We start from the raw sequence: 17,977 nt of genomic DNA, 5'->3' as shown, positions 1-17,977 counted from the left end.
TGCCTGAAACACATATTTTTCCCTTCTAAGGCATATGATGCCTGGGGGAAATGTTTAAGGACTATGTCCAAGTTCTCTAAGTGCTCCTTATTGGTCTTCCCCATTATTACCACATTGTCTAGATAAATGGTGACCTGGGGTAGACCTTGTAAAATGTTCTCTATCATTCACTGAAAAATTGCATAGGCTGACGATACTCCAACTGGCATTATCGTATATTGGTACAATCCCTTATCGGTATTAATTGTAGCATACCAGCAAGAACTACAATGGCTTGCTGGCCAGGATCCTGAAGAAAATTTTAACTGTTTAACTGAGGCTTGGCTTTGTTTTGGTGTTTTGCTGTGTACTGACTCAGAGTCCCACCATTCAGGATTTGTCCTGAGTGAGGCTGTGCAATTGCCTGCACTCATGTTGTGTCCCCCAAACTTAGTTAGACTGGTGAGGGTGTTCACTTCCATCAGAATACCCTGCAACTCATATGCTCCACTTGCCACATTTTCCAGTGATAAAGCCAGTTGTAGTGCCTCTTTGAAGTTCAGTCAGGCTTTAGCTAGTAGTGCTTCTGCATGGTTACATCATTAATACCATATAGAAAATGGTCTGTCAGTGTTATACCAGAGTCATATTCCTTAACTAAATCAATTAACTCTTGAAAGATTTTAGTATCTGGTGCTTAAGGGAAAGTTGGGCTCCTGATGACTGAAAAAGATGTGGGACCACAAGCTGTCAAGAGAATTACTCATAGCTTTCCATCTGCCCGAAAGTCATTTACCCAGAAAAAATAATGCATTCTTTCCATATACTGGGCGCAGCCTTCAATGGCAGGATCAAACAAGTCAAGCTTCCCCAATAAAGGTGTTATGTCACAGGAGAGCATATTTGGCATGTAAATGCTTTATAACATCTTGAGATCATGAAATCCTCACCCCTACTCAAAGATGACTGTTGCAACTGAGTTTTTTCAGGAGTATGCTTTGTTCTTGTTGCCACTGAAATGACTGTACAGAGGCCACTATCCCATCACCAAGTCACCCTTTATTCACACGTGGAATTGCTTGACACTGATCCAGCTCTCAGAATGACAGGATATCTGACACTCCTGTTTTTATCTATCAGCCAGGGTTCCCTGATTAGATCAGATTAACAACCCCAATCTGGGAACCCATTTTCTATGAGGTCCATCTGGCTGACTTTGTTACAATCACTACATGTGTTTACTTAAAATTTAATTTGACTTATTTAGTCTTCCATACTAAATGTCCAGTGAACCCAAATTCTATTTCATTTGATGGTGAAATATTTTCTGAAGAGTTCCACCTGAACCCTTACAATATCTGGGAAAATTCTGACTTAACTAAAATAAATTGCATGTTAAACTATGGAAAGGAAGGCAACACCCTTGACTGGCTTTCTTTCTTTGGATTGGTTGCTAATTGGACTCAGTGGACCACAAATTACATGTCCTACAGCCAAACTCTCTCTGGCTGAAGTTGAGGGAAATTAGTTGGAACATATACCTGATCCACATAGCTCCAAGTTTGGAGTTAAAATTATATAAAAAAAAACACCACAAGGTGAGGTCTACATCTTATATAAGTTCAGCCTAGCCTCCTTGCTCTTGTACACTTATCCCCATTTAATGAAATCTAGGTATTGAGCCTATGAAATATTAAGCATCCTTCAAAGGTCTCCTGGATGCCACTCAAAAACTGTTTTAAATGGACCAGGAGCACTGAGGCCAGAAACTGCCAAATTGGTGCAGATCGTACTCTTACTTTGCCACTCTGATCGGTTTGTCCCCTTCACTGTCCCAAGGCCTCATTTCTGGCAGTTGAATGGAGGAGCATTGATACATTTTATCTCCCTCCAACCAATCATTGAGCTACCTGTGTGTGTTACAATTTACTGAAAATATTTGAAGGAACACTGACTATAAAAAATATATTTGACCTCTTTACTGGAGCCATTGGTTGGCCATTCCCCATGTAATCTGTGCCACCAGAGAGTCATTGGACCCGAAACGTTAACTCAGATTTTTTCTTCACAGATGCTGCCAGACCTGCTGAGTTTTTCCAGCAAATTCTGTTTTTGTTCCTGATTTACAGCATCTGCAGTTCTTTCAGTTTTTATCTAATCTGTGTACTAGTTAAAAATTGTCTAATGTGACTAGGATGCACTACATTTATTTGGCTAGGTAAATGCAAATGTTTCTGTTTTTTGCGAACAAAAACACAATCTAGTTTATGCTCAAATACTTGCTAGTGGGAGTACATTTTGCTGCTCATTTTTTAAACTGACTTCAATGGATCTGGAATGTTTTAAAACTGAGTAGAAAATCCATTGTACATCAAAATGCATTACATATTATTGTGCAAATTTTTCAATTCTCTTTTAGAATGTGACTACCTTCAAAGCTTTTGTGCACCTTCTTGAGAATCCAAAAAAAATGAAAGTAATAAAGGAATGAAGCATTTAAATTTTTAATGAAGTATGTGGTTGAAGACTTGGACAATGAAGACCATCAGTTTAACTGGGGCAATGTAACCATAGCAGCCCAAGCCAAACATAGACACACACGGGAATTCCTAGAGGCATGGTTTTCAACCCATAATGTAATCGACAAACATATAGAATTGGACCCCATATACAAACCCATACAGAACAAAACCGGAAATGACACAACTCACCATATCATACCAGACAGTATAAATTCCAAGCAAAGTAGAACAACATTGCTTCATCACTGATGATGTCATCTAGTATTGTAACAAAACGTCTGAACGTAAACAAGCCAGCTCAGCGAGCTAGTCCACAATCTTACCCACAGTCCAAGCTACAAATCTTTGCTAAAACCTTAAATGTGCTTGAAAGGGAATGATTATTGTTTTACTTTGCCTTTTTTCCTCAAACATTGAAACTGTATCTCTTTTTTTAAAATGGCAGCATTTATTGCCCATCCCTAATTACCCAGAGGCAGTTAAGATACAACCACATTGCTGTGGGTCTGGAGTCACATGTAGGCCAGACCAGGTAAGGATGGTGGTTTTGTTCCCTAAAGGACATGAGTGAACCAGATGGATTTTTCCAACAATTGACAATGGATTTACAGTCATCATTAGATTCTTAATTCCAGATATTTGGGGAATTCAAATTCCACCATCTGCTGTGACAGGATTTGAACCTGGGTCCCCAGAACATTATCTGGGTCTCTGGATCAACAGTCCAGCAATAATACCACTAGGTCATTGCCTCCCCAGCACATAGACTGTCTAAAACTAACTACTGTGCTTGAAATTGTAAATGGCACAGCTGTTTAACAACATGTGTCTTGGTATCAATACATTTCTACCATAACAAGGACAGTATGAAGCCAAGGATATTTAAAACTGAATCCTAATGTTTTACTTTATATCTTTGATAAATTACAACTGAGGATCAATGTAAAGTTCCATACATCATGGTAGGTGATTACTTAGTGGTATTATTGTTAGACTATTAATCTAAAGACCCAGGTAATGTTCTGGGAACCCGGGTTCAAATCCAGCTATGGCAGATGGTGGAATTTGAATTCAATAAAAATCTGGAATTAACAGTCTAATGATGCCCATGAAACCATTGCCGATGGTCAGGAAAAATCCACCTGGTTCACTCATGTCCTTTAGGGAAGAGTACTGTCATCCTCACCTGGAATGGCCTATATCTGACTCCACAGAAATGTGATTGACCCTAGCTGCCCTCTGGGCAGTCTGGAATGGGCAATAAATGCTGCCTAGCCAGTGATACCCTTATCCCGTGAACAAATAAGGACCATCATGTAAAGAAGTTGCCACTGAAACTGAATACTGCAACGCTCAACAGTTTTAGGCTATTACAATACCTCGTACAAGACAAGTCATAATAGAATCCATGTCCTCCTTTCTTTTCAGAAGGAAGTGACACACCACAACCTGTAAATGTATCAGAACTATATAATAATTTTATCTTATTGAAAAATGGAATACAATAAGAATACTAGGCAAATGTAGTAAATTTTAGCTGTCTTTATTAAGAATATGCTAACTTGCTGTACAGGATAATTCACAATCTGAGCCCAACTTGTCAGATCTGCCTTCTCGTGCACGTATTGTTCTGTCTTGTAAAAGGTATCTGATATCCATATGTTCTTTGCTAAACCTAGTGTTTGCACCCAGTCAGAGTTTTGGCATGTGAAGGGGCTTCTTACCAGCATAGCCTCTTTTTCTGAAGTTTCCTTGTCTTTTTATTTGTTTTGTTCCTCTATCTGTCTTTTTCAGTGCTCAGGTCGTGTCATGTCATGAGCATTGCATTTCATGCTAAAATTGATGCAGGTCTGCACAATCATTATACCCCACCTGAAGAATTTTGAAACAAATTCTTCTTGGATAGAAAAGAACAATATTTGTGTCGAATTAGTATGTTCATTTGCCACCCCTGCTCACAACTAGGATACATTTCTGGAGCTTGGGTAACCGTTAGCAACTGCTTCATTAACACTAATGCACTTATAGCATTTGATGTCTATGATGGACAGACAATATGTTCTTCAAGCAAAATGGAGTGAAATGTTATCTTGGTATTTTTATTCATATTTTATATATCTAATATGTATTTTTACTGGTAAATTTACTATGGAGGTGAATCATAAAATGACTGCTATCTGAAAGAAAAATGCAAAAAATATACCTTTTCCAAACTTGTTACTCCTCATCCTGCTTGCACCTTCCAATTACTTTTCAATCAACTGCTGAGCACTTATTAATCTATTTACTTACTATGTTGCCAATCTGCATGTTTGGATTAATAGGAAAATTAGCCTCTGGATATGAATGGTAGCCAGGCCTTTTTTTTGAAAAGGTTATTATGCTTTTCTCTGCTTTTGAACACAATTACCATTACATGCTTTCCAAAAAGGAAAGGTTGATTTTATTTTCTCTCCCTCCATCTCTTTCACTCTTTCAGGCGGATGTTTCCAGTTCTGAAAATAAGTGTATCTGGATTGGATCCAAATGCCATGTATTCATTCTTACTGGACTTTGTTGCTGCTGACAGTCATCGTTGGAAATACGTGAATGGTGAATGGATTCCAGCTGGTAAACCAGAACCCCTGACACAGAGTTGTGTTTACATCCACCCTGACTCCCCTAACTTCGGGGCACACTGGATGAAAGCTCCAATCTCTTTCAGTAAAGTCAAGTTAACAAATAAAGTCAACACTGGTGGGCAGGTACATCTTTCTCCTCCCATCTCATTTGCAGTAACAAGCAGGGCAATTGTGAAATATCAAGTGTGCATTAATGTAATTATACCAATCCTCTCAGCCTACTCTACTCATATAGACCACTGTTTGAAAGGAAACCAAACGTAAACAAGAATAAACAGGTCTAATTGGCACTTTCTGAGTTTAATGGACAGCGTGTTTTAGTCAGAAAAAGAGGTTTTGCTTGATGCAGTCCAGCAAGCATTAAGAGATATCCAAATGAGTACAATTTCATGTAAAAATGTTTGTAATGAGTTCAGTCATTTATGTTTTCCTTGGCACAGATTTTATTAAAATTGACATTGAACAAAAGTAAATGTTTTATGCAAAATTACATAATTAGAGTTGTTTTGTAATTATGAAATTAACTGCATTTTTTACAGGCGGAGAAAAGACAACGAATCATAGTAACCATTATGCAACATATTTATTGGAGGACAAAACTGTATTACTTCAGTTCTGGGACACAGAGCTAGCTCTTACTTCAAACTAATTAACAGCCAAGATGTAGCACTTATATTCTATTTAAGTGTGATGTAATATGTTCAGTATTTCAAAAGATCATGAGGAATATCTTCTTTCTTTTATGCTCTTTCTGTTTTAGTAGGTTACTTGCATACATGTAAATCTGTTAAAAAATTTCTTCATTAATTCTTTTTGTTTTGCACTTAAGATTGATTTGTCAGCAGTAGACAATGGAACACCTTTTGATTTTTGTCACTTACTGTCAGCAGCAAGCACTAGTATAACATGGTCAGATACAGAGCAAAATTTTGAAAGAAATTATTGAAGTTTATCAGGATGCAGAATGGCATTTTGCAGGGTGAAATAAGTTACATCTTGGGTGATATGGCTAACAAGAGTTACTGGCTATCCTTATTTAGTGGTTTCCTTGTAATTATGTTCCAATGCAGGACAAGATAGTCTGTTCACAAATTGTTCTGCAAATACCTGAACTCCCAGCTTTAAATAAAATCTTTTCAATGCGAAATAGAGGATTTAATGTTGCCCCATACATTTTTCCTGCAGCTGATTATTTATGTCAGGGTGCATATCTGTCAATTGCTCAGGTTTTTTTTAGGCTTTTTGATGAAGGGAGATCTGTCCACTGTTATAGCATTTTCTTTCTTTTAACCCTACCACTGACCACACTTAACTGTCCAGCAAACTTGACTGGCACTATGTTTCTGGCTGTTACTTCAGTGTGCTCATTTGCTTTTTGTGTGATTTGATCTAAATGGCTGAATGACATCAAAATAGGTGGTGTAGTGGGCAGCGAAGACGGTTATCTTAGAGTACAACGGGACCTTGATCAGATGGGCAAATGGGCTGAGGGGTGGCAAATAGAGTTTAATACAGACAAATGTGAGGTATTGTATTTTGGTAAGGGACACCAGGGCAGGACTCACACAGTTAATGCAAGGAGGTTTGAAGTGATTCATTTTGGTTGGAAGAATGAAGAGAGGCAATGTAAAATGAAGAGTATATTATAAAGGGGGTTCATGAGCAAAGAAACTTGGTTGTACAATGTGGTTAATAGCATGTTCTCGGGCTTTTTAAATAGGGGCATAAAAATCAAAAGCATTGTTGGACCTGGACCTTGGAAATGAAGTGAGCCAAGTGGATCAAGTGTCGGTGTCATTCAGAAGACAATGATCATTGTATCATAAGATTTTGGATGGTTTTGAAAATGACATGTAACAATCAGTGTAAGCAAAATCAGCTAGTAGCAAGCAAACTTTAATGGGGAAAGAAGAGAGCTGAACACAATTGACTGGAATAAGAGTTTGGCAAGAAAAATAGTAATTGAACAATTGGCCACTTTTAAATAATGCAAAGTTCAGGTAGATTCGATGGATATTCTTTCTAATGGAAAGGGTAGAACAAATAAATCCAGAGTTCCCTGGATAACAAAGGAGATATAAAGTAATATTAGAAAGAAAATGTGAGTTTATGATAGTTGTAAGGCAGAAAATACAATTGATGATCAATAGGAATACTAAAGATTTAGGGGGAGGTGAAAAAGAAAATAAGACAAGCAAAGAGAAACTAAAAGAAAATCTATTGGCATATATGCAGTAAGAGAACAGAAAGAGGAGTAGGGCAATCAGAGACCAAAAAGGCAAGTTACAATAGAGGTAGGGGCATGGCTGAGTTTTTAAATGAATCCTTTATTCTGTGTTTATAAAAGAAGAGGATACTGCCCAAGCCATGGTGACAGAGGAGGAACCTTTATCACTAGAAGTGTTCAAAATTAATTATAAAGAATTCTTGGAGATATTATTGGCACTTACAGTTGACAAAATGCCAGGATTGGTTGAAATGCATCCAAATATTTTGAAGAAAGGGGAGGGTAGAAATTGTGGAGGCATTGGCCATAATCTTTCAGTCTTCCTTAGACTTGGCGATGGTGCCAGAAGATTGGAGAATCGCAAATATTATGGCTTTGTTCAAGAAAGGTTGTAAAGGTAAGGCCAGCAATTTTAGACCAGCCAGTTTAACATCAGTGGTGGGGAAATTACTGGAACAATCATTCAGGATAGAATTAGTAATCATTTGAAAAAAAGTGTGTTATTAGAAGGAGTCCTCATAGATTTCTAATGAGGAGATTGCATTTAGCTCACTTACTGGAGTTTTTTTGAAGAGGAACCAGAAAGGATCCAGGAGAGTAACACTATTGATGTTGTATATCTCGGTTTCCAGATGGTGTTTGATACAGTGCCACATAATATTTGTGAGGAATGTTATAGGTCATAGTGTAAAAGATAATGTATGGATATAAAATTAGCTAAGTGTTAGAAAACAGAGAGAGAAATTTTTCAGGCTGGAGAAAAATTTGGAGTGGAGTTCCCCAGGCGTCAATATTGCTTTTGCTGATATATTATTGATCTGGATCTTGGTGTACAGAGGACAATTTCAAAGTTTGCAGATGAAATGAAACTTGGAAGAGTTGTAGACTGTGAGGGGATCAGTGTGGAATTTCAAAGCGATGTGAGGAAAAAAACCTTTTCACAGTGAATAGTTAGAGTATGGAATGCACTGCCTGGAAATATGCTGGAGGCATGTTCAGTTGAGACATTCAAGAGAACGTTGGATAATTATTTGTATAGTAATAGTGTGCTGGAACATGAGGAAAAGGCAAGAGATTGGGACTAGGTGATAGAACTGGCGCAGATAGGCACAATGTGCTGAATGGCCTCCTTCTGTTCCCTAACAATTCTGTGATTCTGAGCAGCAACATTAGTGCGATTGTGTATTAATGCCATTCCACCACAATTTTGTCTTAGCTACAAAATTGGTGTTTACCAGGAAATGTTTTGCCATGTTTTTACAGGTAATTCTAAATTCTCTGCATAAGTACAAGCCTCAAATTCATATAGTGCGTGTAGGGGGTCCTCACAGGATGATTTCAAATCACTCTTTTCCGGAGACTCAGTTCATTGCAGTGACTGCATATCAGAATGAAGAGGTCAGTATAAAGATCGTTACAATATTGGTTTATATTTAGCTTCTCATAATTATGTTGGTGCACTACATACCTTAAGTACGATTGTTGGATGTTTTCAAACATTGTCTTTTTTACATTGGGATGTAGTTGTAGATACTTCTATTCATTCATTATTGATCATTTAAGGTTTAAGATGAGAATGCTGAGTAAGCACTTACTTTTTTTTATTCCATAGTGCAGTGAATGTAGATCATGAAAAGTATGTGGATGAATTTGTCAGTTTGAGGTTCTCAATGTGGCGTTCACCAGTGATAACACTGAGCCTCGTGCCTGTTCTCCCACATCCTGGTTCTTAAGAGATAATACACCTTCGCAGCAGTGTTTGTGCTAGCTAATATTTCCTTCCTTCCGAGTCAAATTGCTTTCCAGCTGATCAACAGGAAACTCAGATGTTTTCTTTATTCCAAATGTTACTTTAGACCCAGATTTTCCGATGGCCAGATAATAGTTTCTGAATTGTAAATAAGAATTGCACATGAGGATACTGTGGAGTTCCCATTTTAATAGACTTGAAAGGATTTGCCCAGGAAATTGGAGATTCCGCTGAACAATTTCCCTACACTGGAAACTTCATGAAAGTATGCATTTTAATTGCAGAATTTGGAAGGTTAAGTAAATAGGTAATAGAGGAAATTTAGACTAACCTAGACTTACTCCTGCGTAACTATTAAATTGACCTCCCAGCTTACCTTACTGCTTGAACTACACTCCACCAAATCCTAAAACCCCACAAAATCTGACTTGATTCTATACTGAAATCTGACACCCACTCTCCATCACACTCAGAATCCAAAACCTCTTCCTGTCCCTGCTGCTGAACTCAACCATCACCCACAGCACACCTGAGACCTGACAACTTTCCCACGGTCCCAGGAATCACCACCACCCACCCTTATCCCTTCCAGGCGTGATATCTTCCAGACACCCTCAGGAATCCTACACACTTCATCATGTACTTGATCCTTTGCCACTTTGCACCCTGGTGTTCCACTCGACTGGCACCGTACCCACTGACATGCTACACCTTACCAACTTGCACCCTACCCGCTACCTACTTGGCACCCTATCCACCTGGTACTGTTTCCCCTTCCCCACCTACTTGGCACCCTAACCTATACATATCTTATGCACTTAACATTTCACAGCAGTTGTTAAAGTGGCTGTCTATAATGTTGGGCATTTAAATTTCAGAATATTGCCACTGAATTCTGTGAAAAAAGGGGTGTAGTTTGCTTTCCCATGTTTAGAACAGACAATGAGGGATCTGTTAGAATGGAAACACAGCTCCTAATTTTTGAAGGACCTCCGACTGGAATCTCCTAGCCGAAATGCTGAGCTCTTTCATTGCGAAAAGAAAGAATCTTTGTGAGATTGCAACTTCTCAGAAAATCTGGCTGTATATTTTCAGCTTCATTTGTTTTTGCCTTGATTTTTGATTTGGGACAGTGGGAGGTATGAATATTAGCAATCAGTGTAGAAGTGAGGCTGCTAAGTTTGCAATGATGTGGTTGCAGGATGTGAAAAAAGATAAGTGAGCAGCAGTTTCTGACAAAAAGGAGCTGAGAACTGAAAGAGAGAATAGTAATTAATTGGCAGAAGGGAGAAAATAATAAAGTCTAAATGTGTCCAACTATGTTTGTCTAGTCCAACAAGAAAGGAGGCGCTACTATGTCCTTGAAATGAGGTGGGCTAAGTGGATTAAATGACAGTAGGGAAACATTTTGGGGGTAGTGATCTTTGTATCATAGCATTTAAGATGAAGTTGTAAAATGAAATTGGTTGATCCAGAGCAAGAATAATGAACTGGTGCAGAGATTACTTTGATGGTGCAAGAATGGAGCCAAGCTAAATAGATTGGAGCTAAAGGTTGGCAGGAAAATCAGTAATGGAACAATGACTACCTTCAAAGAGGAGATTGTTTGGGCGCAGTCAGGGTATATTCTCTCTGATGGGATAGTTAGGACAAACAAATCCAGAGCTCCCTGGATGACAAAGGAGATAAAAATTAAGTTAAAGTAGAAAAAGTGTGTTATGGCAGGTGAAAACCAAACTGATCACAGAAGTATCAGAAGGGAAGTGAAAAAACAAGTACAAAAAGCAAAAGAAGATTCTGAGAAAAACACTGAGAACTAACATAAAGGCAATCATGAGCGCATAACTAAGAAAAGGGGCAGTACGGTGATTAGGGAAGGAAAAAAGGATTTACACTTGGAGGCAAGAGGCATGGCTGATATATTAAAATGAATACTTTGCATCTATCTTTGCCTACAAGGCAGATGCTGTCCAGACTACGAGGACAGAAGAAGAAACTAAGTCACTAAAAGGATACAAGGGAAGTAAACTAAAATAAAGAAGTGCAGATGCTTTAAATTTGAAACAAAAATAGAAACCACTGGAGAAATTCAGCAGGTCTGGCAGCTTCTGTGGAGACAAAGCAGAATTAATGTTTCAGTCCAGTGAACCTTCCTCAGAACTTCAGATTGGCAATTACAGACCAGTCAATTTAATTTTGGTGAGCAGGAAACTTCTAGAAACAATTTTTTGGGGATAAAATTAACAGTCACATGGAAAATGTTGGTTTAGAAGTGTCGACATAGATTTGTTGAGGTAAAATTGAGTCTGACTTGCTGGAATTATTTTGAAGACAGAACGGAAAGGTTTGATGAAGTCAAAGCTGTTAATGATGTATACACAGAGTGCCAAAAGGTGTTTGAAGATGTGTGAGGGAAACTATTGGTCATGGATAAAGGGAACAGTAGAAATATAAATACAAAATTGGCTGAGTGATAGGAAACAGAGTAATGATTAATGGATTTTTTTGGGCTACAAGAAGGTTTGTAAGGGAGTTCCTGAGATGTTGGTACTGGGACCCTTGATTTACCTGATACATATACATGATCTAGACCTCGATGAGCAGGTGACAATATCAAAGTTTGTAGCTAAGGCAAAACTTGAGAGCATTGTATATTGTGAAGAGGATAATGTAGAATTCTGAAAGGACATGAATTAGTGGAAAGGTGAACATTTGACAAATGAAGCTCAATGTGGAGAAATGTGAGGTGATTTATTTTGGTACAAAGAACATAGAGAGACAGTATAACATAAAGGGTATTATTTTAAAGAACATTCAGGAGCAGAGGAGCTAGCTGTATATGTACATAAATGATTAAACATGGAAGAACAGGTAGAGAGAGCTGTTAATAAAGCATGCAGTATTCTAGGCTTCATTAATAGGGGCATAGAGTACAAGAGCAGTGAGGGTAGACCACACTTGGAGTCCTGTGCACAGTATAAGTACTAGATAATGGAAAAGATGTAATTGGATTGGAAAGAGTAAGAAGAAATTTGTGAATGTTTACGGGATTGAGACATGTCAGTTATGAGGAAAGACTTGAGAAGTTAGGACGGTTTTCCTTGGAAAGGAGTGTTCTAAGAGGAAATTTGATAGAAGTTTTCAAAATCATGAGCAGTTCAGAAAGAGTAGATAGGGAGATACAGTTCCCAATCATGAATAGATCAAGAATCAGAGGGAACAGTTTTAAAGTGATTTGCAAAAGCAGCAAGGTGAGAAGGTGAGAAAAATCTTTTCAGACAGTGAGTAGCTAGGGTATGGAATGCACTGCCTAGAAGTCTGGTGGAGGTAGGTTCAATTGAGGCATTCAAGAGTTCATTAGATGATTGTTTAAACAGAAACAATGCAGGGCTGTGGGAAAAAGACAGGAGATTGGCAATAAGTTAAAGCCTTTAACTTAGTCAGTGCAGACATGCTGGACTGAATAGCTTCCTTCTGCACAATAACAATTCTGTGATTCTGCATCCTGTGAATTTAAGTGTATTTGTGTTGCTGCAACACTGTTGTTTGTGGCAACTCTACCCATTTGTAGGGTCTTCCTCTTACAAACATGCTGATAGTTTACAATCTGAGCCTCAATTCAGAACCTTGTGGATTTTCTCGAGTTTCATTTTGAAAATCTGGAAGATGGCATGTTTTCTGTATGCTATGCCTCTTTCTTTTCAGCACTGATGGCATTAGTTTTGGACTGGACTCTGGATACAAATGAATTTTTCTGGCCTTACTACCTCTGAAAGAGACCCTGATTGCAGAGTGAAGCTGTAGCCAAAAGGAACAATAGACAGCAAGTCAAGGGAACTGAGTAAACTTTGTCGGCGTCCCAATTCCGTCAATAATTCAATGAATTCAAGAGGGTTTAGGAGTAAGAGTGCTTGTGTGAATTAGCTGTTAGAAGGTGACGAATATTATGAATATTATATAAACTGGGAGGCAGAGGACTGTATACAAATGAAAATCTTCTCACTTTGTGTATTGGTTGTAAACAGCGGGAAAATAGATAGCGTGCATCTTAGTTAGTTGCCTTAAGCTGTCTATTGAGACTTTTTTTTAATAATTAGCTATCTACAGAGCAGCTTGCATTTTGGGTTTTATGTGTTTTGTCTTAAGGTTACAGCTCTGAAGATCAAGAACAATCCTTTTGCAAAAGCATTCCTGGATGCCAAAGAAAGGTTTGTCAACCGTTTGCGATAAAAACATGTAATGTCCCTTTTTACGGATTTGTTGTTACTTGGTATCTCTTTTGTCTTTCTAATGATGCATTTAAAATAATTTTAGAATGTATTTTGTTGTGTATTGCACAGAGTAATAATATGTGGGAAGCCACTATTATTCTAACTTTATTTACATCCCCTAATTGACAGGGTGCATAAGAAAATACTTGGCTATTATGAGATACTACAGGTTGCAGTTTGTTTACTGGTGACATTCCAACAGATTATAGAACATCACAGAATTAAAACAACTGGCAATACTGTAGTCCTGAGTTAAAAAAAATTAAACTGTACAAACCCAGTTGGGAGCAAATAAAAAGACATTCACTGGCATTAGAAGAGGTACCAATGTAAGTGATTTTTTAATTCATTTATGGGATGTGAATGTCACTGGAAAGCCAACATTTGCCGCCAAAAGCAATTTGGGTTTGAAAGCGGTAATGTGTCATCTTATTGAAATGAATGTACTTTTGCATCTGTTGCTATTCCCTTTTGATAAGACATAGTCCCAGTACAACTATCTGTGAGTGTACACTCGGAGAAATGACCTGCCAAACTTGCACACAATGTTGGTTCCTTTTCTCGGCACTTTTTTGTTCCTCAGAAATTAAATTTTACATTGCTATTTGGGATCAATATTTCATGTACAGAGTTTTGAGAGTTTAATCACAAAAGCGGCATCTCCAAATTGCTTTGTAAAGTTGTGGGAAGTGCTTAGGACTCAAGACCAGTCTCCCATCTATTGTGCAACTTCCTAACATCATAAATTTACTTTTTTTGTACAGGTCAATGCCTAAAATCATCAAGAGAGAACCAGGACCACAGCTGACCAGGAATAATTAAGCAGTTCTTGGACTCAAAGAGATATTACTAGTATAGTCGTGTTTACATAACTGGGGAGGTCATTTTTAGCTATCCTGCTGCCATTCAGCACATATCCTCCCTTTGCTGTTAACATTTGATCTTGAGAGCCCATTTCAATATCCCAACAATAGGATATTCATTTAGTAATTGGTTGTTTCAAGCATTAAGAACACATGACTTTGCTTACTTTAAATCTGCTATCCACAAAATATATCGAAAAATGTGTTCCCTTAAGGAATTGATGGTTTACCATCAAGCAATTTAATACATGTTGGGTCAAGCATCCGAGTGCATTATTTTTCCAAAGACAGTTGATAATATGAGCAATACACAGATTATAGAGTCTGGGTCACCTAATATCAAGTCTCTGCTTTGACTTTGTTTTGAAGAGGACCTACAATGGTACAAAATTAATTTGGGAAAAATGGGAGGGCAGACTTTGGTTATATGCTCATCATGACCTGTTACTTACTACTTTTCCATTACTTGTTACTGGAGCTCACCAAACCTCCCAGTAAATAACTTTTTGTTTCTGCTCCCTGTTCTTTCTCGACCCATTGCTAATGTGTTGTTTTCTTTCAATGAAAAAAAAGCATGAAAAGAGAAAAAAAGCTGAAGAAGAACATGCAAGTCCACTTGCCTTGGTCTATTCAAGCAACTCATACTCCTTCCCTTGATGAACACAAACCCATTGTCATGCACCAGAGGACCCTTTCAGTAGTTCACAAATTGCACTATTTTATGCCTATGCAATAACAGTAAGAAAGAATTGACTTTGAGCCTGATATCCTTCAGCATATAGTCAGGACGCACCCCTCAACAAACAATCGACAGACATTAGTCTTACGTAGGAATATAAACAGCTGGTTCAGTACCTCAAACTGTTCTGCCACTCAGTGAGATTGTACCTGATCTATAGCCTAACTCCAGCCATTTGCTCATACACTATATTCTTTGATATTCTTTGCCATGTAAGATAGCTATATTTGTAAACTTCAACTGTTAATTGAACCAACACCTACAATTTTCTGAGTGTTTCACATTTCTACAATTCCTTGCTTGGAGACAAGTTTTCAAGTTTCTCTTCTGATTGGTCTAATTCAAAATTAAAGGCTAAGTCCCATATCCTATACAATCATCTACCAATGGAAAATGTCTCTCTCCATCAACCTACAAATCCTTTTTTTATGCAGAAGATAGTGTGGGAGGATGGGGTAAGGAGTAAATGATAGGTGGAGATAGAACTCAAAAAGACATAAGAACAGTTGGACAGACAAAGGATAACGGTTAGCCTAGGAGAATGAATAGCCAATAATGGCCGACAATGAGTTGTGTGTAATAGCAGACCATGTGATGTCAAGGCCTGGTATGTGGGGTAAGGACATGGAAGAATGACTGAACCTGAAATGTTGCCTCTGCTTTCTCTCTATAGATGCTGCCAGATCTGCTGAGTTTCTCCAGCAATTTCTGTTTTGTTGCAGATTTCCAGCATTTGCAGTTCTTGGTTTTAATTAACATTTTAATTTATGGTCTTACTAAATTAATAATGCAACAGAGGTACATCTTGTGCATCAGCAGAGTACCACATAATAAATATTGGCATCTCACTTCTTTTGGAAAGAATTATTTTTGATTTCTGCCATTACAATTTTTGTTTTGTAATACTGGTGTACTAAGCTAAGGTACAAGTTGTTCTCTTCACACAGTACCACGTCACATGCTTTGCTTAGTGCAGGTGCCATCATTGATTCAGATGTCTTGTTGGTCAATGAGGTTAATGAGGGGCCAGTGGGTGAAACAGTCAGCATAAGCAAAAAGAGACAAGCCAAGGTGATAGCACACAAACAGGAATTAGCTGCCTGTGAGATCAGCTCCAAGTGTACAGCCTAGCAATTGATACACACAGGACCTGCCTTTGGGAGGAAATTATTGAATAGGTAAAAGGCCTTCCAAACAAAACTTGAAAATACACAGAACACTCTGCTGTAGTACAATACCTGATATCTCCATGACAATGATTACAAAGCTACTTGGAGAATATGGCATTTCATTGCCATCACAGAGGAGGGCCCAAGTTTGAGACCTCAAATCATAGTTTCTACTGAATGCTGTGAATGAAGTCATGAGGACTTTGAACTCTAGACTGGACTTGACCTTACACCTCAACCTCCTCTGTGGTGCTTCACAGGCTGTTCCTAGGTAGATCCTAGGCATCCTAAAGAAAAGTCCAGTAGTGGGAGCACAAACAAAAGAAAGCACTGATTAGATTGTTTCTTTTAAGAGAAACTGCACATCTGTTGATTGCAACCAGCCTCTCCAAGGATTCTTGAGGCAAAGGAGGGTTTGGCTACTCTCTTCTTAGGCTTCCAATGCAGTCCTTCAGGGTCATGGATAACTTGCTTCCATTCTAGCTCGGTGGATTCGGAGATGGATGCTAAGTCCATTGCATGATCTGCAGACTCTGCCACATATGTGGCAGTTGCTTTCAGGTATCCACGTCTCTGAATCATATAGGATTGTGGCATCACCACCTTGTTAAGAATAGTACCGACTCCATCTTAACACCATCTTATTTTGAGCTACGAAGCCATTTCTATTTTGCAAGATCTCAGAAGCAGCCTCCTCAGTCATGATTATTGCATCATACAAGTTAGTTTCAATAAATGAAAATCATAAAATGCAAGCAAAACCAGTATTGTGTTTTCACCAGTTTACACACAGAATAAAGTAGTAGAGAATTACATTTTCTTCCACAACATTTGTTACCTTCTTTCGAGAAGGGGTAGAAGAATGTGTAAATGTCCTTAGAGGAGGGAAGAAGAGTGACATGGATTCAGTAAAACCTGACAGTGCACTTTACACCTCTTAAAATGCACACCTAAGCCATATGTCCTTTGCCTGGGGATGGGTTTGCAAGAGAAATTGCAAGCCATAATGGATTGCATGAGGAGCATGAGTGTGGAGGTGGGCAGTTCCGTGACTCCCTTGTCCGCTCCACACTCCCCTCCAGCTCCACCACACCCGGCACTTTTCCCTGCAACCGCAGGAAGTGCTACACCTGCCCCCATACCTCCTCCCTCACCCCCATCCCAGGCCCCAAGAAGACTTTCCACATCAAGCAGATGTTCACCTGCACATCTGCCAATGTGGTATACTGCATCCTCTGTACCCGGTGTGGCTTCCTCTACATCGGGGAAACCAAGCGGAGACTCGGGGACCGCTTTGCAGAACACTTACGCTCGGTTCGCAACAAACAACTGCACCTCCCAGTCGCGAACCATTTCAACTCCCCCTCCCATTCCTCAGACGACATGTCCATCCTGGGCCTCCTGCAGTGCCACAACGATGCCACCCGAAGGTTGCAGGAACAGCAACTCATATTCCGCTTGGGAACCCTGCAGCCCAATGGTATCAATGTGGATTTCACAAGTTTCAAAATCTCCCCTCCCCCCACCGCATCCCAAAACCAGTCCAACTCGTCCCTGCCTCCCTAACCTGTTCTTCCTCCCACCTATCCCCTCCTCCCACCCCAAGCCGCACCTCCATCTCCTACCGACCAACCTCATCCCGCCCCCTTGACCTGTCCGTCCTCCCTGGACTGACCTATCCCCTTCCTAACTCCCTACCTACACTCACCTTTCCTGGCCCCATCCCCGCCTCTTCGACCTGTTTGTTTCCTCTCCACCTATCCTCTCCTCTATCCCTCTTCTATCCGCCTCCCACTCTCTCCCTATTTATTTCAAAACCCCCTTCCCCTCCCCCTT

The 17,977-nt window shown here is 39.1% G+C and overlaps 1 protein-coding gene across 1 annotated transcript in view; it reads left to right on the top strand.

The window, feature by feature from the left end:
- Positions 1-17,977, top strand: part of LOC109930875 (T-box transcription factor TBX19-like) — a 44,583-nt gene that overhangs the window by 8,856 nt on the left and 17,750 nt on the right. Inside the window, exons 2-4 of the mRNA XM_048603064.1 lie at positions 4,981-5,245; positions 8,613-8,747; positions 13,246-13,307. Coding sequence (XP_048459021.1) covers positions 4,981-5,245; positions 8,613-8,747; positions 13,246-13,307 — 462 coding nt within the window. The remainder of the gene's footprint in view (positions 1-4,980; positions 5,246-8,612; positions 8,748-13,245; positions 13,308-17,977) is intronic.

This window comes from Rhincodon typus, chromosome 11 (assembly GCF_021869965.1).
Source record: "Rhincodon typus isolate 14 chromosome 11, sRhiTyp1.1, whole genome shotgun sequence".
NCBI classification, from domain to species: domain Eukaryota; kingdom Metazoa; phylum Chordata; class Chondrichthyes; order Orectolobiformes; family Rhincodontidae; genus Rhincodon; species Rhincodon typus.
Note: the sequence above shows the minus strand (reverse complement) of the source record. Positions and strands in the feature narration are given on the sequence as shown.